Source organism: Phocoena sinus, chromosome 19 (assembly GCF_008692025.1).
Source record: "Phocoena sinus isolate mPhoSin1 chromosome 19, mPhoSin1.pri, whole genome shotgun sequence".
NCBI classification, from domain to species: Eukaryota; Metazoa; Chordata; class Mammalia; order Artiodactyla; family Phocoenidae; genus Phocoena; species Phocoena sinus.
In genome coordinates, this window is record NC_045781.1 from 8438696 (window position 1) to 8466247 (window position 27552).

Consider the following 27552-nt stretch of genomic DNA (forward strand, 5'->3'; position numbering starts at 1 on the left):
CACCCCAGCTCAAAATCTCCCACTGGCTCCCATCACGAACTATGGCCCACCAGACTCCAATAACACACCCCAATTCTCTCTCTGCCCCCCATTCTCTCTCTGACGTCCTCTCCTCCCAATCTCCCCATTGCTTAGTTCTGCTCTAACCATACTGGCCTCCTGGCTATTTCCCCAGCGTGTCAAGCACACCCCGGCCTCAGGGCCTTTGCACTTGCTATCCTCTCTGACTGGAGCACCCCGCCTCATGACCTCATGGCTGACTCCTTTTTGTTACTCAGATTACTACTCACATGTCACATCCTCAAAACTTAGTGATTTAAAACAATAAATGTATTATCACACATAGTTTCTGTAGGTCAGGAATCCTACAGGAGTGGCTTAGCTGGGTGGTTCTAGCTCGGGGTCTCCCATGACCTTGGGTTGGGGCTGTGATCATCCAAAGAATTGACAGGGACTGGAGGGTCCACTTCCAAGGAGGTTGACTTGTGTGGCTGGCAAGCTGTTGCTGGTTGTTGGCTAGGGCCTCAGTTCCTCTCCACGTGGGCCTCTCCGCAAAGATGCTTGAGTGTCCTCACAATGTGGCAGCCAGTTTCCCACAGAAAAGGTGATTCAAGAGACCAAGGTGGAAGTTGTAATGTCTTTTGGGATCCAGCCTTGAAAGTCACATTCTGTCACTTCCACAGTATTCTGTCGGTCACACAGAGCTGTTCTGATTGGATGTGGCAAGAGACTATACAGGGGACTTCCCTGGTGGTCCAGTGGTTAAGACTCTGCGCTCCCAATGCAGGGGGCCCAGGTTCGATCCCTGGTCAGGGAACTAGATCTTGCACGTGGCAATGAAGATCCCGCGTGCTGCAGCTAAGACCCGGTGCAGCCAAATAAATTAAAATACAAAACAAAACAGGGACTTCCCTGGTGGCACAGTGGTTAAGAATCCATCTTCCAATGCAGGGGACACAGGTTCAAGCCCTGGTCCAGGAAGATACCACATGCTACAGAGCAGCTAAGCCCACGCGCCACAACTACTGAGCCTGCGCTCTAGAGCCTGTGAGCCACAAGTACTGAGCCCATATGCCACAACTACTGAAGCCCACATGCCTAGATCCCATGCTCCGCATCAAGAGAAACCACCGCAGTGAGAAGCCCGCGTACCGCAACAAAGAGTAGCCCCTGCTCGCCACAACTAGAGAAAGCCTGCACACAGCAACGAAGACCCAATGCAGTCATAAATTAATTAATTAATTAATTAATTAAAAACAAAACAAACAAAGAAGGACTATACAAAGTGTGAAGATCACTGGATCATCTTAGAGGCTGGCAGCCACACTGTCTCATTTTCTAGCTCATCACCTTGACTTATTTTCTTCATGGATTTGACACTACCTGAAATTACATTAATTATTCCTTTGTCTCCCTTCCCCAATAGTGTCATGCCCATAGGGGCTGGGACAGTTTTCTATTTTGTTCACTGCTATATCCTCAGTTTCTCAAACAGAGGTTGGTACATAGTAGGTAATCAATAAATATTTGCTGAATTAATAAATGGAGAATCTACTTTAGGGGAGGTCTTTAGATCATTGAATGAGCTTTTTTTCAGGTGTCCAGGTGAAAGATAACAAGGGTTTGGACTAGGGAAGTATTGGAGAGAAATAGATAGGTATTGATATGGTAACCTGTCCTCTTGCAAGTTTCTGATCTCTCCCTGCTACAATCCATCCTCCAAAGAGAGGCAGAGTGATTTTCTTAACAGATAAACATTGTCTGTTCCCTCCATAGCGCCATAGCTCCCTAGTGCACAGGATCAGGAATTAAAGGTGACCCAGGAGCTAAATGGGGTGATTTTGGAGGGTTAAGATTATCGATGCCTTGCTCTGGTTGGGGTTAAGGACAGCAGAGAGCTGCTTTTCTGGATTCAAAAGATCTCTACACACTCTAGGTCATCTCAGACAATATAATTATCACAGCTGCCCACAAGAAACTAAGGAAACTCTCTCATGGTGGTAAATAATCGTCATTTATTTTATTGTTATATTCAGTTTCCTACACTCACAGGAATCTTTCCTGGGCCCCCGATTCTTTCTGCAAGTCTCTGATCATGCTTTACCTGGTCCATGCCTACTCATAGTTCCAGTTTCAACATAGGCACCCCCTGCTGACCCCACATCCAAGCAGGGTTAGTTACCTTATCTGGACTCCTCTAGTGTCCCAGACTTTCCCTAGAATTTACTTATTTAGCAAATTTATGGCTTATTTTCTGCCTTCCCCTCTAGAGCAGGGGTCTGCAACCCCCGGGCCATGGACTGGTATCGGTCGGTGGCCTGTTAGGAACAGGGACGCACAGCAGGAGGTGAGCAGTGAGTGAGCAAAGCTTCATCTGCCGCTCCTCATCGCTCACATTACCACCTGGACCACCCCTCCCGCCCCCCTGCGGAAAACAGGTCTTCCATGAAACTGGTCCCTGGTGCCAAAAATGTTGGGGATCACTGCTCTAGAATGTAAGCTCCATGAAAGCAAGGAACTTTCCAATCCATGAACATGGTATATACATGTCCATTTATTTAGATCTTCTTTAATGTATCTCAACAGTGTCTTGTAGTTTTCAGTATAGAAATCTTGCACATCTTTGGTTAAATTTATTCCTAAGTATTTTTTTAAGATTTTTTTTGATGTGGACCATTTTTTTTAAGTCTTTATTGCATTTGTTACAATATTGCTTCTGTTTTATGTTTTGGTTTTTTGGCTGCGAGACATGTGGGATCTTAACTCCCCGACCAGGGATTAAACCTGCACCCCCTGCATTGGAAGGTGAAGTCTTAACCACTGGACCACCAGGGAAGTCCCAGTATTTTTGTTTTTGATGCTAATTGTAAAGGGAATTATTTTAAATCTCACTTTATAATTGTTTCCTGTAAGTATATTAACATAAGACTGATTTTTGTGTATTGATCATGTATCTTGCAGCCTTGCTAAATTCATTTATTGGTTTCAGTAGTTATTTCGATTCCTTAGAATTTTCTATATAAACAATCACATCACAGGAATTCTCTGGTAGTACAGTGGTTAGGACTCCATGCTTTCACTGCTGAGGGCCCAGGTTCAGTCCCTGGTCAGAGAACTAAGATCCCACAAGACGAGCAACCAAAAAAAAAAAAAAAATTACATCACATGTAAATATTGACAGTTTTACTTCTTCCATCTGATCTTTATGCCCTTTATTGCTTTTTCGTGACTTATTGCACTAGCTAGGATCTCCAATATAATTTTGATCAGAAGTGGTGGGAGTGGAAATCCTTGATTTATTTCAATCTTAAGGGAAAAGTAGTAAATATTTTACAATTAAGAATGATGCTGGGGCTTCCCTGGTGGCGCAGTGGTTGGGAGTCCGCCTGCTGATGCAGGGGACACGGGTTCGTGCCCTGGTCCGGGAAGATCCCACATGCCGCGGAGCGGCTGGGCCTGTGAGCCATGGCCGCTGAGCCTGAGCATCCGGCGCGTGTGCTCCGCAACGGGAGAGGCCACAGCAGTGAGAGGCCCGCGTACCATAAAAAAAAAAAAAAAAAAAAAAAAGAATGATGCTGGTTGTAGGTTTTTTGTAGATGCCCTTTATCAGATTGAGGAAGTTCAGGGCAGAGAATTTTATCTGTTCACTGATTTATACCAAATGTGTAGCATGATGCTGTCAGAGAGCAATTTCTCAGTAAACACTTGTTAAATGAATGAATGCGTATAAGATGCATGGCACAGTGGCTAGTAATTTGGCGTTGGACTTAGTTAACTGTGTGATTTAGGGCAACTAATTTAACCTCTCCTCTTCCTTCTCTGTGAAATGGGGATAATAATGGTATATATTACCTAGGGTTGAGGATTTAATGAGAGTATCCATGTAAAGGAAGAGCACAGTGTCTGACATGGTTAGTGCTCAACAAACATTAACTTTTATTACCTCACTTCTCTGAGCCTTATGTTTTTTTCCCTCTATAAAAGAGGGAATGTTCTAATCCTTAACTGCTAGGGTTATGATAGGGTTAAATGACATTATGCACATAATGTGCCTAGCACAATTCCTGGCACAGAGGAAGTCATTAATAAATGTTTGCTATTCTTATTTACCAAGTCCCCTACCTATATTGAATGGAGGGACATGGAGACCTGTTGATCAAGGACCCAGTCCACTGGAAGCTCACAGCCTGATAGCAGGGACAGATAAGTATAGAAATCATTACAACACAGTGTAATAAGGGCATATATAAAGCCATCTGTGGACCCAGAGGCAGAAGCTGGCTGCTGAAATCTGACAGTTAAATCAGGTCCCTCTCAACTCAGACATTGGCTTAGACCTAAAAGGAAACAATTGTTTATAGCAGGAAAAATTGGAAACAATCTAGGGCTTGGGATAACTTGTGGTACGTCCTTATAATGTATCAGTGTGAAGCTTTAAACTTGCTGTGGAACAGGGGATGGGAACTGGCTGGGGGCACCGGATGTGAATTACTTTTCATTAGCCCACTTTGTAACTTGCATCTTGTACCATGTTCAAAATAACTAAAAATTAAAAAAAAAAAATTATGCTATGGAAAAATATTCAGTGCCACCGGTCAGTGTTCACGATTGACCGCTACCATATGAAAAAAATTAATTTGTCAAACGACAACTGTTTACACCCGCCTAGAAAAAAGGTGGAATAGGGGTACAACAAAATATTAGCAGTAACCGCTCATTTGGTGGGACTAATGTTGAATTTTACTTTCTCCTCTGGGCTCTTCGAGATTTTGCAAAGTTTCTACATTAAGCACCACGAGTTTTGTTTTGTTTTTTGGCTATTAAAGTTATTAACAAAAACTACAAGTCCCGGTAGACATAGCGCCTCCGACTTCTGAAGACCGGCCTTCCCCCTGCGTAATGAACGCTGGGATTCGAAGTCCAGCCCCAGAAGCAAGGTGGGACGCACGGTACCGGCACAGATGACAGAGGAGGGATCACCGCTATTTCAACCAATGAACAGTGCGCACCGGACCTGAGTGGCACACGCAAAACCAATAGATGAGCGGCTAAGCCTGAGTGACGTGCGCTTCAGCCTACGGGCGGCCCATGGGGCGGTGCGGTGCGCCGCGGCCGTAGTGCGAACCATGGGAGGTGGCTGGTGGTGGGCTCGGGCTGCCCGCCTTGCCCGACTCCGCTTCCGGGGGGCGCTGCTGCCGCCTCCGCGGCCCCGGAGCGGGGGTGCCCGGGGGTCCTTTGCTCCTGGCCACGGCCCCCGCGCTGGGGCTTCGCCGCCCCCAGTGTCCGAGCTGGACCGCGCAGACGCCTGGCTCCTCCGGAAGGCTCATGAGACAGGTCTGGGGCTGTGGCTGGGGTCGGCCCGGATGGGAGAGGGGGATCCGCATAGCCGAGCTGTCCGCGCGCGCGAGTGGAGGATGGTGGTGGGATTTCTGCTGGAAACGGGGCCCGGGCTCAGGGGGGAGAAGGGCTTCCGTGTAAGCGCAGGCTGCAAGAGCGCAGTCTGTCCGCATAGGAGACGGGCTTGTGGATGGGACCGTGGGTCCGGTTTATGGGGTGCAGTAGGGATTGGAGAGGTTGGTCGGGCCAGGACAGGCAGCCTTATCAAACTGCGCTGTCTGGGTGGGAGAGGCTTCCAAAGAGGGCTATGGGCGGGGGAGTTGCCTACAAGAGGGGGCCTCGTTGGAGGGGCCAGTTCAGATTAAAGAGGCGACCACTCTGCATAAAGCGGGAGCGTGGAGCCCCACAGAAAAGGGAGGAAGTTGCGGATTAGAAGAGGGAACAACCAATAGAAGAAAATCTCTGGGCTGATTGGAGGGCGTGCTGCTCCTGGCTGCAGGGGGCGGGGCCTCATGTGGGCGATGGGGGTCCGGATTGGAGAGGACTGGTCTTGTAGGTACAGGATGGGGTAGGGGTGGGGGGATTGTAACCCGACTAGTCCCCGTTAGTGCCACACCAAGGACTTGAATGGATGTGAATGACACCAAGGAAGAGCATACCCAGCAGCAGATAGTGAGGTTTCAGAAAACTGAAGGGGGAGGCTGGAGAGAGGCCTGGGGGAGTGTGTGTGTGTGTGTTGGGGGGGGTGGTAACAATTTTTCCGGAGGTCTGAGGAAGAAGTGAGGGGGCACCCCTTGGGGATACACATGTGGGGAGGACGTTGACCAAGATGACCTCTTGGGACCTTCCTGTCCTCAGATTTAGGTTCTGAAATTTTTATCTTAGATCCTCCGCCAGATTCTGCAGACTGTCTTGAATCTTTGGTGTTGCAGAGTTTGGGGTGGGGAGGGGCTCAGAGATGGAGACGAGAGAGGGTTTTGGGGGGATAGGGTTTGGTAGGCGGACCGCCAGGACAAGGTGGGGATTTGGGGCCAGACTGGGCGGTGAGATGAAGAGGCGCCCCTCAGTTTGACTGTCTGGGCTGGGGGGCTGCAGAGCAGGGTTTGAGCTGATGCGGATTTCTCCGCCCCGCCCCACCCCCTCCAGCCTTCCTCTCCTGGTTCCGCAATGGCCTCCTGGCATCAGGCATCGGGGTCATCTCCTTCATGCAGAGTGATATGGGTCGGGAGGCCGCCTACGGTGAGTGCAGACCTCAGTGTCGCCCCCACCAGAGAGTGGGGCGCTCCCTCCCCCACTGAGGAAGGTAGACTCCTGCCCCATCCCGTCACCCCCCCCAAGAGTAAACGTCGCTAGAACCCCTCATTCTTCCCCCACCGGAAGCTGCCTCATCTTGTGAGTGTCCACCTTCTACCCACCCCATCCCTACCTCCTGGGCACTGGACCCACCAGAGGGGGTGGCTCAGGGCAGGGCTGTGGGTCCTCATCCTTTCCAATCTAACTTCTCAACAAAGATGAGGGTCTCTGTCCCAGCCCCACCCCCAGCCTGGTCCTGCCCCTGCCCCTCCGACCTTATCTTTGCTCTCAGACCAACCCCCCACCTCCAAGCCTAGCCACCCCTCCGATTCCTTCTCCTGTCCCCGACCTTGGCTCTGTACTGTCCCTGACCCCTACCCCGCTCTTGAGTGTGCCCCATCCCCTTTCTAACGCCACCTCAGTCCCGTGAACGGCCTGGGTCCCCAGGATCAGCCTCCCTGACGCCGGCCCGCACTCTGTCCCACAGGCTTCTTCTTGTTGGGCGGCCTGTGTGTGGTGTGGGGAGGCGCCTCCTATGTGGTGGGCCTGGCGGCGCTGCGAGGACCCATGCAGCTCTCGTTGGGGGGCGCGGCCGCAGGCGTGGGCGCCGTGCTGGCCGCCGGCCTGCTCTGGGCTTGTGCCGTCGGCCTCTACATGGGCCAGCTGGAGCTGGACGTGGAACTGGTGCCCGAAGACGACGGGACCGCCGCAGCGGAAGGGCCGGACGAGGCGGGCCGGCCGCCACCGGAGTGAGCCGCAGGGCCGCGGCTGCGGGGAACGGCTGGGCACTGGACTGCCAGGGCCCGAGGACCGGGACATTAAAACCTGACCCTTCCCTTGCTCCCGATTCCGAGTGGTGGTTGCTTTTGCGGGGATGCTGAGCGAAAGAGGAGGGTAGGGGCGGAAGGCGCTGGGGGGCACACGGAGATACCTAAGAAGGAAGAAAAGGAGAGAGGAGCTCCTTGACCCCAGAGAGGAGCCACAGAGTGGGAACAGGCGTTTAATTCACCGGGGCTCAGAGCCCTGGTCCCCACCCATCCCCCAGGTCTGGCCACGTGGGGGGCTGTTCCAGTCCTCAGTCCCCCTTCCGCTGCACCCTGGTGCCCAGGGGCCCCGCGTAGGGCAGGCCCAGCGCGGGGTAGAAGGCCTCGGGGAGGGTGGGGCCCGGGCCCAGCCTCTGCAGGTGCGGGTACACGAGGCCCAGCTCGGCAGGGCCGTAGCGGATGGTGCCAGGTGCGCACAGGCCCCGCACCACGGGGGGCAGGAAGCCAGTGTGCAGGAGGGAAGGTGGGGGGTCCCCAGGAGGTGCCAGGCCCCACGGCCCCACCAGGTCCTGCTTCAGGGCCCCCGCCCGGATGACCGACGTGAACTCGGGCCTCGTTGGGGCCAGGTGGCCGGATGGCTTCTCATCCCCACTGTCCTCCAGGTCTTCAGTCTCCCCCGGGCCGGGCTCCACTTTGATGGGTTTGCCCCGGGGCTGGGGGTCCTTGTCCTCCTGCGGGGGGACGGCCTGCTTTCCTTCCACTGGTGGCTCTGGCTCTGCAAGAGGAAGATTCGGAAGGGCTCCGTGTGTGCACGTCCCCAGCCCTCAGCCTTCCCATCTGTGGAATAGAGCAGCGCCCCGTGGTCAAGACCCGTGGATCTCTGCTGGAGGGGTTTGGTCCCCTTAGGGGACACTTGGCAAAGTCTGGAGGCATTTTTGGTTGTCACAACTGGGGAGGAGGATACTCCTGGATTCTAGTGGGTAGAAGTCAGGGATGCTGCCAAATGCCCTACAATGCATGGGATGGCCACCACCACAAAGCGTGACCATGCCCCAGATGTCAGAGGCTCTGGTCTGGACGCAGGCTGTCCTCTGGAAGGAAGTTCCACATCTGCACTGGCCACCTATGGCCACCAAGCTCTTCAAACGTGGCGAGTACAACTAAGGAAATGGAATTTTAATTTTAATCTTACTGTAAATAGCCACATGTGAAGCTAGTGGCCTCTGCACCAGACAGCACAGGTCCCAGAGGCCACTCGGAGCCTCCCAGGGGCTGGGGTGGGAGGTGGGCTCACCTGTGGGTGCTGGCTCCGGGCTGGACGTGTCCTCATGGGCCACGCTGGCCGGAAGCTGGAAGGCATCCAGAGGTATCTGGCCCCCCTCGGCTTGACTGGGACAAGACAGATGGGATTGGGAGCTCAAATCCCGGGCCAGCCAGCCTCTGGTGAGGGGAGACTCCCTCCTTCCTGCCAGTCTTGTGAGTGTAGACTTCCCCTCCCGCTCTGAGTGTAGACACTTCCCCCCCCGCCCCCGCCCGAGGCACTTGGGACTCATCATTGGACCCCAAATTCCAAGTTGGCTTCTAGCCCAGCTTGGCCCAGTCTCCCGAGGCCCAAACTTGGCAGCCCGTGGCCGCCTGGATGTCACCACCTAAGTGTCCCCCGGGTACCTCATGCTCACCTGACCTCAGCATCTTTCTTCCAAACCTGCTGCTCCTCTCAGAGGCTCAGACCCAGGCCCCGCAAAGCCAGAGATGGCCAGATGGCCGCCTCCCCTCCTCCACCTGTGCTGCCCGGCATTTCCCAGGACCTGCCCCTGGCCCCCCATCCCTGTCTTGTCCCACAGACCTCCCTGTACATGGCAGCCAGAGTGGTCTTTCCAAGAAGCAGATTTGACTGTGACTCTCTCCAGCCCTAAACCCTTCCATGGCTTCCCAGTGCCCCCACCACCATCCTAAGCTTCATCTCTCGAGACTCTATACTCCAGCCCAGAGCACCCCCTGTAGTTCCTCAGATGGGTCCGGCTGTGACCCTGAGCCTTTGCCTGTGCTGTGCCCTCGGCCTGGAACGTCCTTCCCACCTCCAGCTTCTTTCCATCATCTGCTCTGCTCTGTGGTGGCCCTCCCCTGGTAAGAGCCTGCCATGGCTCCCCCAGTGCCCCAGAAGCACCCTGGGCCTGAGGCCACTTCATATCTGCCTCTTTCTCCCTGGAAGCGCTTGTCACTCTGCCACCCACCCCTGGCCTCCTGCAAGCTCATTCCTCCTCCAGGCCTTTACTCTCACTGGACCCTGTTCCCCTTCATGTTTTCACCACCACTGCCCACATCGGTCCTTTTCTAGAAGCCCTCCCTGAAGAGCCCCCACCCGAAGGTGGGGAGAGCTGGCAGAATCTTCTGGAGGGAGTTCTGAGCTCCCCGTGGGAGAGGAGAGGGGCGCAACCCTCACCTGAGCACGTAGCTGACCCAGAGCACGTGACGCTCTCCAGGGCTCTTCCCGCTCATGGCCACGGTGGCCACGGACTGTAGCCACACGAAGCCCCCGGCGCGCTGCAGCCAACGGTAGTAACCGGTCATCACCTGGCCCTTGTCCAGCACTGGGCCCAGCCCAGGGACCGGAGACACCAGAAGGGATGGGGTAGGGGTGGGATGAGGTGAGAGGGGCAGAGAGAGACAGGCAGTGGGAGAGAGGTGGACAGGGAGACGGGCAGAGAGGGGGCAACAGGGAAACAGGAAAGGTGAGACGGTGTGGAGAAGAGAAAGGCAAAGTACAGAGAGGGAGGCAGAGAGAGCCCGAGTCAGAAAGACAGAGCGGTAACCCCGCATCAAGGCCCCTGGATTTTGAAGGGTGGGTCAGAGCTACCCCACGGTTCCCTTACTCCCCACGCCCCCATCCTGAGCTGTTGCTCAGAGTCTCCTTGCTGCTCTTCCTGTGCTGAGTGGAGCCCCTGGAGGTGGCAGCAGGAGGGACTGTGGTCAGCCCGGGATAAGGACTTCCAGGGAGTGGGGCAATGGGGGTGCTCAGGTCTGGGGTGAGAGGTCCTCACGGTCCAGGTGGCTTTGGCGGATCCTGGTTGCATCCTGTCCGTGGACAAACTGGTAGCAGCTGCGGCCCACTAGCTCCGAGGGCCCCAGGTCCATGTGGTCGCTGACTCTGAGGGCAGGGGGCAACAGAGAGGAGGGGAGAAGGGGTCCCAGACCATGGGGTGGGGAGAAAGAGGCAGGGTTGGCTCTGGAATCCCTCAGGGTCCAAACCCTGGCTCTGGAGTGCTCTGGGTCTCAGTTTTTCCCTCTGTAAAATGGGTGGGAGAATATTTAAAATAGTAGTGTCCCTCCTCGGGCAGCCATGGGCATTCAAGCAGACGGCACTCCTGGGTGTGGGGTGGCCCGGCCACCCGGCGCTCGGTGCTTGGAGACCAATTCGCTATTTAATTTCCCCCCACTGCGTCGTGCGGGAGAGTGGATGAGAGATGAGAGGCCGCAGAGGCAGAGAGAAATAGGATCAGGGAAGGGCGGAGCTCTGCTGAAGGGAGGGCCTGGGTCTCTCGGAATCGAGCACGGCCCCGCCTCCATCCTAGAGGCCCCGCCCTAGACCCCGCCTTCACTCCCTCTTCCAGTTCGCCCTCCGCGGCTTTCCCTCCTCCCGCGGCTCCCCAGGGCCCCGCCCCCACCCCCGCCCCCGAGCTCCTCTGACTTCCTGCCTACCCCCGTCTCCCGTGCGACCCCATCCTCCCACCTCAGCCCCCAACCCCGGTACCTGCTCTCACAAGCAAGGATGGTGAGACCCAGGCTGAGTCGGAAGACGATCATGTGTCCGTGCAGCGGCAGCTCAGCCAGTGGGGCCGGGGGCAACGTGTGGCCAAGGGCCACAAGGCCCAGGGCGCGGGCCCGAAGGCGACCGGTCACATGGATGACCTGCAGGTGGCAGGCGCGATCGGAGGAGGGCAAGGCGGGGCCAGTGGGGTGGGAGGACTAGGGGGGCTCGTGGACAGAGCTGGCGTGAATACAGGCGCTCTCCTTGGGCCAGGGAGGGGACCCGGGAGTCAGAGGCTGGGGCGGAGAGCTCACACCCACCTTGTACCCTGAGGCCTTGACGTGCAGCCCCCTCTTGGTGAGGGTGGATTTCATGCGGATGAAGAAGGAGCGCTCCTGGACCCGGGAGGAGGGGGGCACCTCGATGGGGCTGGCCTCTGGGACGAAGAGTGAAGGAAGGTTATGGAGTCCTGAAGAGGACACACACGGCCACCCCTGCCCTCTACAGAGCTATCCAGACACAGGGTCATGGCCACAGTCACACAGACGCACCTACTGGGTTCTACAAGCCCACTGACATCCTACATCAATCTCCCCTCCCAGCAGCACCCAGCCTGGTCTTTCTAAAGCTCAGATCTGACCCCATCCCTCCTCTGCTCTGAACCTGCCATGGCTCCCTAGTACCCTTGGGGGAAAGCCCAGCTCCTCCTCACCATGGCCTAAAACTTTGGCAAGAACTGCCTCCTGCTGACATCATCTCTAGCCACAACCTCCAGGTCTCAGATCAGACATCTCCTCCAGGAAGTCCTCCCCGACCCCCAGGCTGGGTCAGCTGCCCCTCCGGGGTCTCCTACCCCAGCCCTGCCCACTCTGGGTCATCACTGTCTGGGGACAGGGTCAGTCTCCCCCACTGGACTGTGAGCCCCGGGAGGGTGGGGCTGGGGCTTTTGTCACCACTGTGTCCCCAGCCCTGCCCAACCGAGGGCTGAGCACAGAGTGGGGGCTTGGGCTATAGCAACAAATAAGCCACACAAATACAGATTATTCTATAAACCCTGTGAAATTGTCTTATAAATATGCTCACACCCAGATGACCCTGTGCCTCAAACTGAGGTGTAAATATAATCACGCTCCCTAACAGTCCCACACGTGTCACAAACATCTCCCCAAGCTTGCAAGCACTGCTGATAGCTCAGATGGTTTGGGTATTAAGCAAACTCCATATAAGAAAAGCCTATTTATGAGAAAGATAACCTCAGTCCCCCAATATCTCAGAGCTAAAAGGGTAATCTCCAACACCCTCCCCAAAATGGAGTGGAATTTTCCACTGGAGAGGAGTAGAAGCACAGGCGCTGGAGTCAGACAAGCCTGGGCTGGAGTCCAGCTCAATCACTTACAGCTGACCTGGGACACAACTTCTCTATGTTGTGCCCCAGGTTCCTCCTCTATAAAATGGGGATAGTCATAGCTCCTGCTTTGTGGGCTTGTGGTTAGGATTTAATAAAATTATGTACTTAAAGGCAGGGCACGTGTAAATGCCCAATAAGCACACGTTGTTATTATTATTTACCAAAGCCTGGTTCCATCTGTCACCCACAGGCACCCACCTCCACTCTGCAGCCAGAGGGGTCTTTCTAAAGTTCAAATCTTGGGGATCCAGGCAATCTTAGGGAGCCACGTCTCGCTACCTCAATTTAGACTCTGATTCATTTTACAAAAACTTGCTTGCAATACTCTAACAAGAGTGTTTTTGTATAAAGGAGACATAGTTGGATACATTGTACCCATCATCCCCTAAGCTACCCTCAGGCCTCTTTCTTTGGGGATGCTGAGAATTACCTATCTCAGGGGTATCCGCAAGCGAGGAGGACGAGGACGAGGAGGAGGAAGAGGAGGGGACGGAGGGCGGGGTGGGGGGTCCGGGGGTCGGGGCCCGCAACCCCAGTTGCTCCAGCACCTCGGAGTGGTCCCCCGGATGAATGTAGTCGAAGAGGCTGCTGCCCGTTAGCTCCACCTGCCGGCGAAGGAGGGGAATGCAGGGGGCGGGTGAGGTGCGCGCGCAGTCACTCGCCCTCCTGTTCTGCCACAGGCTCACTCGCCAGCAAGCAGGTGTGTGTTTTTATTAGAAAATAAATATATATATATATTTAAACCATTTTAAAGGAGGATAAAAAGGCGCTTCCCGTGCCCTCCCACTTCAGACCCAGAGATTATTAAGGATTTTCTGCCCCTGCCTACAGTATAAAGAAGCTGTGTATGTGGTTGGGATGGGGGTGTCGTAAGCCTTCATATACGCAGCTCTTGCTTACTCACCCCCATACAGCAAACAACTGCGCCCTGAAATGACTCACAGGATGGAAATCAGGACACAAGCAGTGGAATGGCTTTCAAACTCTTTAAAGAGTTAGAACCTTTTAATTAGACAGACTTTACATTCAATTCATCCCTCAAATCTCTCACAGTAGTGCCCTTACCTCCACACCTTCCCAGTCCCCGCACCCATCTTCTCCCTGCTGTGTTTCTGTCCCAGCGTCCTCACTGGTCTTCTGGCCTTCAGTCCCCACGTACATACCCCTCCCTAAGTTACTCCCCTGACCATGGCCCTCCTCCTCTCAGAAACCTCCCATGGGACTTCCCTGGTGGTGCAGTGGTTAAGAATCCGCCTGCCAATGCAGGGTATACGGGTTTGAGCCCTGGTCCTGGAAGATCCCACATGCCGTGGAGCAACTAAACCGGTGCTCCACAACTACAGAAGCCCATGCACCTACAGCCCGTGCTCCGCGACAAGTGAAGCCACCACAATGAGAAGCCTGCGCACCGCAACGAAGAGTATCCTGCTCACCACGACTAGAGAAAGCCCGCGCGCAGCTACGGAAAGCCAACGCAGCCAAAAATAAAAATAAATAAAGTAAAATTTAAAAAAAAAGAAAAGAAACCTCCCATGGCTCCCACTGCCCTTGGGCTTGGGGTCACATGCTTCCCTCTATCCCTCATTAAACACCCCCCCACACACACACACCAGCTTTGAGCCTTTCCCCCCACTCTTCCTCCCTCCCTTCCCCTTGTCCATATTCTCCCTTCAGGGTCTTCCTCCTCCAGGAACCTCCAACAACTCACTGAAGAGCTGCTCACGAAGGCCAAATACCAATGCACTGAATTTTCTAAATATATCATTTGTCAAAATCTTTGTAACAATGATAAAAGTTGACAGCAATTTGTACTGATTGCATTGGCAAGTCCTAAGACGCTGCACGGAGACAAGACTCCAGGGCTGGGGGCTTTTGGCTTCTCTTTGCCCCCCTTTTACCTTTCAGCCACCAGCTGCAGGAGCTGGAACAGAAACAGAGGGTTGAAATAAAGGCAAAATGAAAACTAGTCAACGAAAATGCCACAGAAAATCTTCCCAGCTGGAAACCCCAAGCCCTTCCGGTACGAATTGCTGTAATCTTTTAAAAGTGTTAAGAATAAACAAGTTTTGGTAAATACGGTACAGTTGGCAACCCCTCATAGGCAAATTTAGCTTTCTGCTATTTTGCTCTCTCCAAATCGACCTCTTACTTTAATAACCCTCCTCTGTCTGGGAGGAGGAGCCATGTTAGGTGCCATGTGGGGTTCCAAGGAACACACTTTGGGAACCAAAGATGCAGTCCTTTTTTTTTTTTTTCACGCTGGGATGGTGAGGCCAGGAGAGAGGAGGGCCGGCAAGGGAGATGGCAGCTGAGCCAGTCCAGGCAGGCTGCTGCGGGCCCCTTACCTGTGAGAGACCCAGATAAATGGAGACTGTCTCTGAGATGTAGAGGAACTTCCCTTCCTGGTTCAAGGCAAACACGAAGCCGTCCAGGGACTAGAGTGGGGAGAGACAGGGTCGGGGAGAGGAGGGCCTGGCATCTGTAAGAGGTTCTGAAATCTGGATCTCCGCCTGGGATGGATTATTCTGGGGTAAGGCGCTTCAGCGGCCCTGGGGGGAGCAGGAGGGGGAGCCTGAGCCTGGGGGGAGCAGGAGGGGGAGCCTGAGCATTCTGCCTCCCAGTTCTGGGGCTCCCCTACGGGACTGATGCTGGAGAAAAGGGTGCGGTTCTCCCGAGACGGCCACCAGGTGGCAGCAAGGAGCAGCAGGCAGGGAAGGGGCCTCACCTGCAGGATGTGTCCTCCCAGGTGCTGCTCGAAGACTTCGGAGACCAGCGCCACGGGGCCCCTGCGGCCTGGGGCTGGGGGAAGAGGGAGGGGTGAGGCCAGGGCCTTTTGGCCCTATGAAGAATCGAATAGGTGGTGTGAAATAAAGAAGCACGGGGGGGTTTCCCTGGTGGCACAGTGGTTAAGAATCCGCCTGCCAATGCAGGGGACATGGGTTGGAGCTCAGGTCCAGGAAGATCCCACATGCCGTGGAGCAACTAAGCCCATGCGCCACAACTACTGAGCCTGCGCTGTAGAGCCCGCGAGCCACAACTATTGAGCCCACGTGCCACAACTACTGAAGCCTGCGCCCCTAGAGCCTGTGCTCCACAACAAGAGAAGACACCGCAATGAGAAGCCCGTGCACCGCAACGAAGACTAGCCCCCCGCTCGCCGCAACTGAAGAAAGCCCACGTGCGGCAACAAAGACCCAACGCAGCCCAAATATTTTATTTATTTATTTTAAATAAATAAATAAATGAAAGAAGAAGCATGGGGAAAGGCCTGTTGAAGGAGGAGGGGGTGTTTGAGCTCAGACCTGAAGGGTGAGAAGGAGGCAGATAGGAGACAGAAAAGGAGACAGAGAGACAGAGAAAGAGACATTGAGAGACAAAGACAGACAAATAGATGGACAGAGAGATATAAGGAAATAGAGAAAGAAATAAGGGCGTTACAACTCAACAACAAAAGGATGAACAACGCGATTCAAAAATGCGCAAAGGATTTGAACAGATATTCTTCCAAAGAAGATGCACAAATGGCCGATAAGCACATGAAAAGATGTTCAACATCATTAGTCATTAGCAAAATGCAAATCAAAACCACAGTGAGAGATCACTTCACACCCACTAGGATGGTTCGAATTTTTTTTTAAATAGAAAATAAGTGTTGGCGAGGATGTGGAGAAATTGGAACCCCCGTGCATTGCTGGTGAGAATGTGAAACGGTGTGCCACTCTGGAAAATAGTTTGGCAATTCCTCAATAAGTCAGACATAGAATTACCATATAACCCAGCAATTCCACTCCTAGGTATACACCCCAAAGAATTGAAAACAGGTGCTCTAACAAATACTTGTACATGAATGTTCATAGCAGCATTACTCCTAATAGCCAAAAGGTGGAAACAACCCAAATGTCCATTAACTGATGAATGGATAAATAAAATGTGCTATATTCATAGAATGGAAGATTATTCATCCATAAAAAGAAATGGAGTACCGATCCATGCTACGACGTGAATGAACTTTGAAAACATTATGCTAAGTGAAAGAAGCTGAACACAGAGGCTACACAGTGTAGGATTCAATTTATACGAAACGTTCAGAAGAGGCAAACCCAGAGATGGAAGGCAGATCAGTGGTTGCCAGGGGCTGGGGGGAGGGGTAGCAGGAATGGGGAGGGACTGCTCATGGGACAGGGTTTTGGAGGGTGATGAAAATGTTTTGGAACTAGATAGAAGGGCTGGTTGTACAACACTGTGAAGGTGCTAAGTGCCACCGGATTGCACACTGTAAAACGGTGAATTTCATGTTATATAAATTTTACCCCAATAAAATTTTTTTTAAAAGAGAGAGGGGTAAAAAAAAAAAAAAAAAAAAAAAAAGAGAGAGGGGTAGAGACATATATAGACACAGAGAAACTGAGACAGAGATAGGTAAAGACAGAGAGACACAAAGAGATGGAGGGACAGAGGGAAACAGATGTACAGAGACAGATACAGAAAAAGTGGCAGGAAGACAGAGATGGAGAAGTAGACAGAAAACAGAGACACAGGCCGACCCATCCCCCGCAGTGAGGAGCAGAGGGCTCCAGACATCCATGCTGGGCGTGGGCAGAGGCCCTGTGTTCCTGGACTCTGTTCCCACCCAGGATGCCCTCCCTGACCCTGCAGAGAACGACCCCCGCAAGGGGTCCCTGCTCAGATTGGGGAGCCAGTGACCTCGAGGGTCCCCAAGCACCTGGTTCCTGCAGGGCCGAGGGTCCAGTTCTGGCGTTAAGCCCCAGGACTGTTCCTCCCTGGCTGTGTGCCCTGGGACCAGTGCCTTCACTTCTCTCTGCCTCAGTTTCCTCCTCTGTCAGGTGGGTTTGCTAACGAGCTGATCTCACAGGGGTGTTGAGCATTCAGTTGGCTTAGGGAACTGAAAGGGCCTACCGGGCGCCCGCATGCAGCAGGTGCTCTGAAACAGAGCTGGGATCAGTATTAATAGCGTGATCACTATTGTTATTTCCAGACCATCAAAACACCAGGCGGCGAAACGCCACCCCCTCCCCCCCAATCAGGACGCAGCTCCCAAGCCCCGCCCCCAGCCCCTTAATGTTTGGTCTCGCCTCCTCTCCCAGGAGCACCCCCAGCATCCCCACGGCTGTTCACACCCTTTTTCCATCCCCGCCTGGAACTCCAGGAACAATAACGGGGGGTGTGTGTGATGGGGACCCCTCCCCCGAGATGCAGCGGGAACCAGCCGGGTGACAGGCGGGAACAATGCCGCCTGCTAATTGTCGCAATTTTCCCCTGTCATTTTTGCTAATTCCTTCATTTTCCCTCTCACAGGATCAGCCCAGGTCAGACTGAACGGCTGCAATTAACAGCCTTAATGGGCACGTCGGGAGGCGGGTGCGTATAGGGGGAGGGCTCAGCCACTTGCTGTTCCCTCATCCTTTCCCCGGCCTCTGTCCCCATCCCTGACTGATGTGTCTTATTACCCCCGGCCTCCCCCGGCCCCAAATCCACCAACTCCCTGACTCCTCTCTCTGTGTTTCCTCCTCTCTCCCACAAATACCTCAACTCCTGTGTCCGCCAGATTCAGCTGTGGGCCCTTCCCTACTCTCAGATCTGCCCCCTCCTCACATCCGGACCCCAACCATCATTCGCTCATTCAACAAACATTTGCTGAGTTTCTTATCAGAGCCTGCCTCTGCTGGAACAAAACTGGCCCAGCTGTCATCTTCCCCCACACACAGAGGGGGCGCTGAGGGGCCGAGGGGAGAAGCCAAGACTTCTCCCAGGGCTCCCCCTCCACCTCCCATTCTCAACTGCCCTGAGGGATTTGCTGCCCTGGGCTAGGGCAACTAATGAAGGGCTGGGACTTCATTAGCTTTGGAAGTCTGGGAGAGGGAGCCCCCTGCCATAATCAGAGTGCCTTGCTCCCTGGGAGCAGGCCTGAGGACCGGAGTGGGTGCATTTCTGGCTGTACTTTCCTCAGCTGCATCTGTGAAATGGGTCTAGGGCTGGAGCAGAATGGGTTCATGCATGCAAATGGCACACAGCCAGGTACACAATAGGTGAGTCCTGCACCATTCTTATCAGAATAAGCTCTACTTCAGGCACCTCTACCTTTTGGGGAGGCTTCCTTACCATCCACCTTGACCCTCGCTTTCTCCCACACCTTCACCCATATTCTGCAAGTCCTGAGGCTGGACCCTCGCTGCATCACCTGAATCCTACCACCTCTCACCCCACTGCCCCCACCCTGGTCTAGCTGCCCCACCTCCCGCCTGGACGACTGCACTTGCCTCCTCACTGGGCTCCCAGCTTCTGCCCTCACATCCATCACCTCTGTAACTCCCATCTCACTCGGGGTAACAGCCAAAGTCCTCACCACGGCCTGAGAGGCCCTGCAGGACCTGGCCCCTGACCCGCTGACCACTTCCTGCCTCACTTACTCCTCTCTGGAGCCCCTGACCTCACAACTGTGACCTGCACGTAGCAAGCTGATTGCTGCCTGCCTCAGGGCCTTTGCACTTGCTGTTCCCTCTGCCTGGAAAACTCTCCTCCCAGCTTTTCTCCTAGCTTTTGCTCCCTCACCTCCTTCCAGTCTCAGCTCAAAGGTCACTTAGAGAGGCCGTGCCTGACCTGTGAGTTGTGATGTCCCCCCTCCTCCCCTCAATGCAGTTCTATAGTCACCCAAGAAATACTTAGTGACCCCTTACTGTGCCCCAGGCACTATTCTAGGCTCAGCACACAAGGTGCTGTAAGCGAGAAACACAAGAAACAACAGAAATAAAAAATATATAGTATTAGATGATGATTAGTACTATGGAAAGAAATAAGGCAGGAAAGGAAGATAGGACATGCTGGGAGCAGGGGTTGTCTTTTTTTTTTAAGCACCTACTATATGCCACGTGCTATTCTCTCTCTCTCTCTTTTTAAAGTCTTTATTGAATTTGCCACAATATTGCTTCTGTTTTATGTTTTGTTTTTTTGGCCCTGGGCATGCGGGATCTTAGCTCCCTGACCAGGGATCAAACCTGCACCCCCTACACTGGAGGGAGAAGTCTTAACCACTGGACCACCAGGGAAGTCCCAGGGTTGTCATTTTTAATAGAGTGGTCAGGGAAGGCTTGACTGAAAAGCTCACATTCTAAGGGAAGGGAGTTCCTGGTGGAAGCCCAGCAAGTGCAAAGGCCCTGAGGTGGGAACAGGCTTCTCTGAACAGCAAGGTGGCCCATGTGGGGGAGGGGGTTGAAGAGGCCAGAGGGGTGGAAAAGTGATATCAGGGAGGTGGGGGGCAAGGGACCTACCGTGTCAGGTGTGTAGGCCCACCTTTGAGGGCAGGGACTTTGTCCTGTTCCCTGCTGTGTCCCCAGCACCTAGAACGGTGCCTGGCACAGGGAAGGTATTCATTGGGCATTTGTTGAATGAATGACAAACACTGATAGGAGATCAAGGCTGTCTCCTCCCCAGACTTAGAGCCCCCTGGCTAGACTTCAACATCTGTCATCCCATTTCACTGATGGTAGAGTAAGGCCCAGAGAGAGGCCGAGACCTGCAACATAGGACCCATCCCTGGAGACCCACAAGCATGCCAAGGATGGTGGTTGAGAAGGTGGGCTCTGGAGCCAGGCCACTTGAGTTTGAATCTCAGCTGGGCCCCTTCTCAGTTGTGTGACCTTGGGCAAAGAGCTTCACGTCTCTGGGTCTCAGTTTTCCCTTTCTGTAAAATGGGAACATAGCATTGCCTCCCTCCGAAGATTTTTGAGAGGATTAGCAAGTGAATTTGGATGCAGCACTCAACACCGTGTCTGACTGGTACGTTACTGCCATTATTTTTGAGGAGAACGCGGGAGCCCCCTCCTTTACAGAGAGCTTGAGGCAGAATGCTTTGCTCTCTGACGGCAGCTAATTCACTGTCCTCAGTTTTCCCATCTGAGCTATTGAAGCAGGTGCTTGGCCTCTTGTTGGGGTCCCGGGAGAGCAGGAAATGCTCCCAATTTCTTAATTTTGTGGGTACAGCAGGAGTCCACGCAGTTCCTCCCCCCGCACACTGTCCTGCCCCTCCCCCTTCCCACGTACAGGCAGGGAGGTTGCTGAGGTCAGTGGTCTTGAATTAGCCATCCCGGCAAGCACGGAGGGGGGAGGCCGGACGCCGGTGAGGCTCTCTCAGCGTCTTCCCCCTTTCTCTCCCCGGGGCTTGGGGACAATAGACAAGATGTTTATCCCCCGCCGGCGCACATGTTGTTCGCGGTAATGACAGTAATCAGCGGCGCTAATGCCGCATTCTCTCCGCGCCAGTCAATTCGCCTAATTACCGCCTGGGAAGCCGGATTATTTAAATTTAAATGGTGATTTATTGCGAGTTTAATCAATGCTATTTTCTCTCCCCCCTCCCCCCTGAGACCAGGGCAGGAGGGGAATTGGAGCCCCTCCAACCCCACCTTAAGGACAACCCTTCGGGGGTGGGGGGGTGGAGGTAGCCTAGGGTGCCCTGTCCCTGTCACCTGCGACCTCAGATGAAGACGACTCTCTCTCTTCTCGTAATAAGAGTAAAGTAATAAAACATAAAATAGAAGTAATAACATAACACTTCTATATAATGAAGTCTGAATAATAATGAAAGTAGATACCTATCTATATATCTGTGTTTTACATATTCTATATTTTAACATATTATTGATTGCATTTCGTTATTGTGTCTTGGCCAGTAGGATGTCAGCCTGTCCAGGGCAGGCACTTTTATGCAGCTTGTTTTCTGCTGGATCTCCAGGGCTCAGAACCGTAGCAGGCACACAGTAGATGGTCAATAAACCTGCAGGTAACCATTGATAGCAGTGCTTGCTAGACACTGATCGTTTACTCTGTGCCAGGTGTGTTTAGGGTCTTTACACATACACATATTACCTGGTAGATCTTCTTCTCTTCTCAGCCCTGCGGGTGGGGGTGGGGCTTCATCATGATTCCCATTTCACAAGTGAGGCACAGAGAGGTGAGGCGACCTGCCCAGGGTCACAACGGTGGGGAGTGGCTGAGTGGGGACAGGGACCCCCGTCTTTCTGAAGCTCGCCATCTTACCTGCCATATTATCCTGTCTCCCTCCCGCATCTCAAACTGGGAATTCAGACTCTAGAGGTTCCCTCTGGGGTCCCTCAGGTCTGAGTGTGGGAGTTTCTTGCCCATTAGTGGATAGGAGGCCCAGGCTGGGTCTCCCCTGTCCCGCCCATGGCGCTGTGATAATCTCCTTTGTGATAATAATGATTCGTTTTCCCTGATAACAATAAGAGCATTAACTGGTTGTATGATCCAGTGTGGCCAGGCCCGTGATTAGGCCAGAATTCATGAAATCGTCCCTACCTGGTGAGCCCGTTTTAGAGATGAGTAAACTGAGGCTTGGACAGTTGAAGCCGCCTGATAGGAACACACAAAAGGTCTGACTCCAAATCCTGTACTCCCTCAGGGTGCAGGAGCTGGGAGAGAGCTGGTGCGCACCCTCAGATACCGGGTGCCCTGCACCAGGGGAGCGCGCCTGGACCCCCCCCACCCCCGCGCATGCGCACTCACCTAGGCCAGCCTGCGGCCCCGCGGACCTCAAACCCCAGGGTGGCGCCCCGAGAGCGGCGAAGCGGCGCAGGCGGAGGTAGGTGACGCTGAGGCGCACGATGGACGCCTTGTCCAGCTGGCTGGAGATGGCTCCGGGCAGCGGGAGTAGCTTGGCCAGCTCGAAGAACTCCAGGTTCTCCTTTCCGCGCCGCGAGCGCGCCGCGTTACGGGACTTCTCCTTGCGCTGCGCCTGCAGGCTGGGCGGGCGGCGCGGAGGGGGCGTCAGCGGGACCCGGGGACTCAGGGGTCTGGGGTTGAGGGACGAGCCTCGCCTCTTGGGGCCTCGGGAACAGGACGGGATGTTGAAAGTGGATTCAACACTCCGAGGTGGGGCAGAGCCTGAGTGTGACTTCTACACCGGCCGTGGAGCAGAACCTGGGGTTGTAAATTCTGGGGGAAGGAGGAGGAAGAGGAGAGAGATAAGAATGTTGGGTAGGAATTCCGAAGAAGGGGGCTAGGAACAGAACGCCAGGTGTGTGGGGTGGGTGTTACAGAACAACAACTGAGCAACTCCAGGTAAGAAATTCTGGCCCGAGGGGGCGGGGCAGAAGGCGAGTGTGAATCCTCCCGGGACACCGCCTTGGGGGCGGGACCACAGCCCGAGGGGCGGAGCTTTGCTCACCAGGGTCCGGGCGGGGTCTTGACCACGAACCCTGGCAGAAAGTCCCAAGGGACGCTGCCGCCGCGACCTCCCCCGCACCTGACCTCGCCTCCACCGCCACTGCTGGGGTAGGGGGCCGCCATCTCCGCGGAGACCCGCTCAGGCAGGCTCAGAGCAGCCTGCGGAACTCGAGAGCCGCGTCTCCTGCAGCGGGAAGGAGCGGGAGGCAGCGCTCAGCGCCCGAGGGGGCAGGTGGGGCACCTGCTAGGGAAACCGAGGTCCGCGTGGGGCGCAGGGTCCCAGCAAGGAGCTGCGGCTAGATGCTGCCTCAGTTTCCCCTCCCTGGGGTCCCCGCTACACAGTCCGCAGCTCTCACCGCGCCGGGCTCTGGGAGAAGCTCAGGACGAGGACGTGCCCCGCCGCCGCCTCCCCCGCGCCGCCCGCTAGAGCGCCCGCCTCACGCCCGCGCCGGGCCGGCTCCCGCATACCAATAGGCGCACGCGGCGCGCATACGGATCCGACCGGCCCGCGCGCTGCGTGCCAAGCATGCCCAAGCCGGGAGGGGGGCGGGCGCCTCGCCCGGGCCCGGGCGCGCCCGGCTGCAGCCCCCAGAGCCCTCTGCCCCGGGGAATCCGCCCCCAGAAGCCCATCCCAGGAGTCCGGTTCCTTGCATCTGCCGTGCGCCTATTTCCCGGGCTGGGCTAAGGAGGTAGCGGGGACAGAGGGCAGGGACCCCACCCTATGCTCTGCCCAAGGACCACCCCCAGCCCCTCGGGGTGATGCCACGTGTCTGGGCAGCCAAATCTCCGCAACCACAACTTCCTCCCTGAAGGCCCGGACGTGCGAGCCTCAACCCCAGATGCAGTGGCCAGAGCCTCAGCCAGAGGACGCCCCCAGGATGGACCAGACACTCGGGGCCCAAGTGTCCTAGTATCCAGATCCCCCAGAACAAGGAACGTGTTGAATTCGGTCTTCATTCCTCCAGGACTAGGCATTCAGGATCCACCCCCGCTCCCCATATCTACACCGCCCCCAAGCCTCCCCAACCAAGTGTCCCGATGCCCTAGACCTTGGCGTCCAGATCCCCCAGCCCCCTATTTCTCCAGGACCCAACATCTGTGCGCCCCCTCCCTCAGCCTCGGGATACAGGCGTTCCGATGCCCTAGCTCCCAGCACACTGGAGTTCCGGTCCCCTTTTCTTCCAGGACCCAGGAGTTCCCTGTCCTCTCATGCCAGCCCCCAGGCGTTCCCTACCCGCAGTACCCACAGCCTCGTTACCTGGTCACGGGTCAGGCTCCGGGCACGGCGTGGGGCCGGCCGGGCGGCGCAGCAGAGGAGCGGCCCCATAGACCCCGGGGCGGGCCGGGCTCGGCGAGTCGCGCGGGCTGTGGCGCTAGGCTCTCAGCGCCCACCGAGGCCTCGCAGACTTCGAGATGCGGGGACAGCGCTGGCGGGCGGGGGCGGGGCCTGCTGGAGCCCCGCCCACAGACTCTCCGCCCTTGGGTCCAGCCCAGCTCCAGCCACTCTGGCCTTTTCCGTGGTAGGGGTTTCCAAGCAAGGGAGTCCCGGGCTGCTCTGGTGTCCGAGTCCCCTCACCCCACCAGAACGAGAACGTCGAAGTCAGCTTTCCCACCCCGAGAGAAGAACACCAGAGTCCGGGCACCATCCACTGGGAGGGACTATCATCCCATCTTCCCCAAGAGAACCCGGCACCCCGGCAGCCCCTCGGGATAAGGCGGGCACCTTGCACCTGAGTCTCTTTTAGGGGTGGAGACCCAGACGTCGGTGCCCCCTCCAAGGGCACAAATCCAGGTGTTAGAGACTCTTTTCCAGGAGAGAATTTAAGGGTGTCAGCAAGAACCCCTGGACAAGAAGGTGACCTTGCACCCAAGCTCTGCCCCCCTCCTTATAAGAGCAGGATTTGACAACTGGGCCTCCCAGGGACTGGGACACAGGCATCCGAGGAACTTCCGAGACCAGGATCCTGGGGTCTTATACCCACCACTGCTCCCACGGCAACCCCGACATCAGAGCTTCCCATTAGACCATAAATGGGAACTAAGGAGTTATAGCGCCTCCCACAGAGAACTGGGGACCCAGGTGACTGAGCCAGGCCTTTCCCACTCTGGTAGGAGATACTACACCTCTCTCTCCCAAGCCCCTTCAGCAGCCTGGCATGCGGGTTTCCAGGCGATTAAGTGCTCCTAGGAGACACCAATGCAACTAATGAAGGTGGGACAGGAGTCCTAGGAGAGGCAGGTGGGTGGAGGCTGGCAGAGAGCAAGGATTCCTCTGTCTGGTTGGACAGAGGAACCGAGGCACACACCTCTGAACCCTCATGTGCACTGGCTGATGGGAACACTCTTCAAATGGCTCTGGATAACCACACTGAACAACTTGGGAACTAATCTTTTACGTTCTGCTAATTTTTTTCCCCACAGCAAGGTTCTGAGCTGGGCTCTATTACTAAGCCCACTTTACTAGGAAAACTGAGGCATAGAGAGACTAGATAGCCTGTTGGTGATGGTCTGTCAGCCAATAATATTTTCCTGTTTTTTCCCAGAGAGACTTGCTAGGGTGTCAGGGTAAGGGATTCAAGCTCAGAACACTGGCTCTTAACTGATGCTACTTCCTGGCTGTGTGACCTGGGCAGGTGCCACGCCAGGCCTTGAGAAGTGCACTCATACTATACAATTTATTCATGATCACACACACACACACACACACACACACACACACACACACACACAGATCTTGCTGAGGTTAAGAGCCTAATTTCTGGGGTTCAGACTGCAGCTCTACCCCTTACTGCTGTGTGACTTTGGACAAGTAACTTCACCACTCTGGGCCTTCTCCCTTGTAACGTGGGGATAATTTCATTTTAGTACCCACCTCCAAGCATCACTGTGAGCATTAAATAAGTTCAGCCAGCAGTTCTCGAAGTGTGACCTGGGCACTAGTTCCTGAGACTATCTCAGGGGGTTCGCGAGGTCAAATTTTCATACCGAGACATTTTCTGCCTTTGTCACTTCATTCTCCCATGAGTGCCAGGTGGGGTTTTCCAGAAGCTGCATGGCATGTGATATCACAGCAGACTGCATGCAGAAGCAGCCAGGAGGATCCAACTGTCTTCTGTTATGCTGGACTTTGAGGAGGTTTGCAAAAGTATAAAATAATGACAGTATTCTCACTAAAATTTTTCATAAAATATGTTATTTATGTTAGCCTGTGATGTGTTTATTATTGCTATTTAAAAATGAATTTTGAGTCATCTTCAAGAACTTCCAGTTTTATTTTTATAAATTTATTTATTTACTTATTTTTGGCTGCGTTGGGTCTTCGTTGCTGCGCGTGGGCCTTCTCTAGTTGCGGCGAGCGGAGGGGCCACTCTTCGTTGCAGTGCACGTACTTCTCATTCCAGTGGCTTCTCTTGTTGCAGAGCGCGGGGTCTAGACGCGGGCCTCAGTAGTTGTGGCACACGGGCTCAGTAGTTGTGGCTTATGGGCTCTAGAGCGCAGGCTCGGTAGTTGTGGCGCACGGGCTTAGTTGCTCTGCAACATGTGGGACCTTCCTGGACCAGGGCTTGAACCAGTGTGCCCTGCATTGACAGGCAGATTCTTAACCACTGCGCCACCAGGGAAGTCCCAAGAACTTCCATTTTTAATTTCTGATATGGCTTATGAAACAGAAATAAAAGCTTTTTGTTTTTCCCTAAGAATGTAAAGAGACCAAAAAAGCTGAGAATCGCTGAGTTAAGCTATTTGAAGCTGAGAATAGAGCCAGGCATTAAATATGCTAGATGTGATATGTACATCCAAAGACACATCGCCCTCATATAACCAGACGCAAATCATGTTACCTCTACACCACTCAGGGAGTCACTGAAAAACACACACCATTTGGGGTCTCAGCTTCCCATCAGTGAAATGGGTGGGCTGCTCTGTGACGTCTGTGCCCTTCTGCAGCTCTGGTAATACAGTTGGGAAAAAATAGGACAGCTTCTGGGTCAGGGTGTGCAACAGGCCGGGCCCCAGGAGGAGACAGCTGGGGCCCTCCAGCTGGGAACCGAGGGGCATTTCAAAAAAGACCCTTGACAAAGGTTTGGGGAAAATCTAGGAGGGCTGGTGTTACCATCTGGGGCCTGAAGGGGTAGGGAGGGGGCTGTTAAGGGACACTGGGACTGTGGCAGTCGAGACCTTCATGGTCTCATATCCGACACCTCCTGCCCTAGCCTGGGTTCTCAGCTGCTCAGCTGCATTCAGCTCTCCTTGGCCTTCCTCAGCTTTGGAGATGTTTCCTATCAAACCTCGGAGACCCCACCACTCCCAAAGCCGCCTGGGTGGAAGAGATGGGGGAGGATGGTATATGGCCTTGAGAGGTGGTGAGCTCCCTGTAACCAGGGGTAATCAAGGAGAGGTACAAGGATTTTAGTAGGCAGTAAGAACATGGATGGGGCTTCCCTGGTGGCGCAGTGGTTGGGAGTCCATCTGCCATGCAGGGGACATTGGTTCATGCCCTGCTCCGGGAACATCCCACATGCCGTGGAGCGGCTGGGCCCGTGAGCCATGGCCGCTGGGCCTGCGCGTCTGGAGCCCGACGGGAGAGGCCACAACGGTGAGAGGCCCGCGTACCACAAAAAAAAAAAAAAAAAAAAGAACATGGATGTGCGTGTGCGTGTGCGTGTGTGTGTGTGTGTGTGTGTGTGTGTGTGTGTGTGTGTGTTTTGAGGGTTCCAATGACTTCTCCTTAAACAGTCTCATTTTTCCTTATTAAGAGAGTATACTTTTAGGGACTGCCCTGGTGGCGCAGTGGTTAAGAATCT

General features: G+C 54.4%; 2 protein-coding genes and 1 non-coding gene across 6 annotated transcripts; 2 read left to right on the forward strand and 1 right to left on the reverse strand.

The window, feature by feature from the left end:
• The first annotated feature begins 744 nt into the window (after nt 1-744).
• TRNAG-CCC lies at nt 745-817 on the forward strand. The gene has a single exon. It is a non-coding gene; the product is annotated as a tRNA-Gly (tRNA).
• A 4264-nt stretch (nt 818-5081) lies between these two features.
• Nucleotides 5082-7477, forward strand: TMEM160 (transmembrane protein 160). Its single transcript, XM_032611807.1, has 3 exons — nt 5082-5334; nt 6484-6576; nt 7118-7477. The coding sequence occupies exons 1-3, from the start codon at nt 5127-5129 to the stop codon at nt 7381-7383; spliced, it is 567 nt and encodes a 188-aa protein (XP_032467698.1). The 5' UTR covers nt 5082-5126; the 3' UTR covers nt 7384-7477.
• Nucleotides 7478-7616: 139 nt separating this feature from the next.
• On the reverse strand, nt 7617-24169 carry NPAS1 (neuronal PAS domain protein 1). Of its 4 annotated transcripts, none has more exons than XM_032614711.1 (12): nt 24009-24169; nt 22830-22934; nt 22091-22326; nt 15276-15349; nt 14896-14985; nt 12981-13155; nt 11463-11578; nt 11146-11303; nt 10436-10542; nt 9838-9985; nt 8689-8783; nt 7617-8169 (listed from the first exon to the last, which is right to left on the reverse strand). In XM_032614711.1, exons 2-12 carry the CDS (start codon nt 22871-22873, stop codon nt 7706-7708), a joined length of 1707 nt encoding a protein of 568 aa, XP_032470602.1. In that variant the 5' UTR covers nt 22874-22934; nt 24009-24169; the 3' UTR covers nt 7617-7705. The 4 variants fall into 4 exon arrangements, with proteins under 4 accessions (XP_032470602.1, XP_032470605.1, XP_032470601.1 ...); XM_032614714.1 differs by having other exon boundaries at nt 9838-9938; nt 22752-22934; XM_032614710.1 differs by having other exon boundaries at nt 22752-22934.
• Between the last annotated feature and the right edge of the window lie 3383 nt (nt 24170-27552).

Coding starts and splice junctions, on each gene's coding strand:
- NPAS1 (XM_032614710.1), bottom strand. CDS start 22,873: ATGGCGGCCCCCTACCCCAGCAGTGGCGGTGGAGGCGAGGTCAGGTGC. Junction 13,156..14,895: donor TTTATCTGGGTCTCTCACAG/GTAAGGGGCCCG, acceptor CTTCGCCGGCAG/GTGGAGCTAACGGGCAGCAG. Junction 11,304..11,462: donor TCAAGGCCTCAGGGTACAAG/GTGGGTGTGAGC, acceptor TGCCACCTGCAG/GTCATCCATGTGACCGGTCG.
- TMEM160 (XM_032611807.1), top strand. CDS start 5,127: ATGGGAGGTGGCTGGTGGTGGGCTCGGGCTGCCCGCCTTGCCCGACTC. Junction 5,335..6,483: donor CCGGAAGGCTCATGAGACAG/GTCTGGGGCTGT, acceptor CACCCCCTCCAG/CCTTCCTCTCCTGGTTCCGC. Junction 6,577..7,117: donor GGGTCGGGAGGCCGCCTACG/GTGAGTGCAGAC, acceptor TCTGTCCCACAG/GCTTCTTCTTGTTGGGCGGC.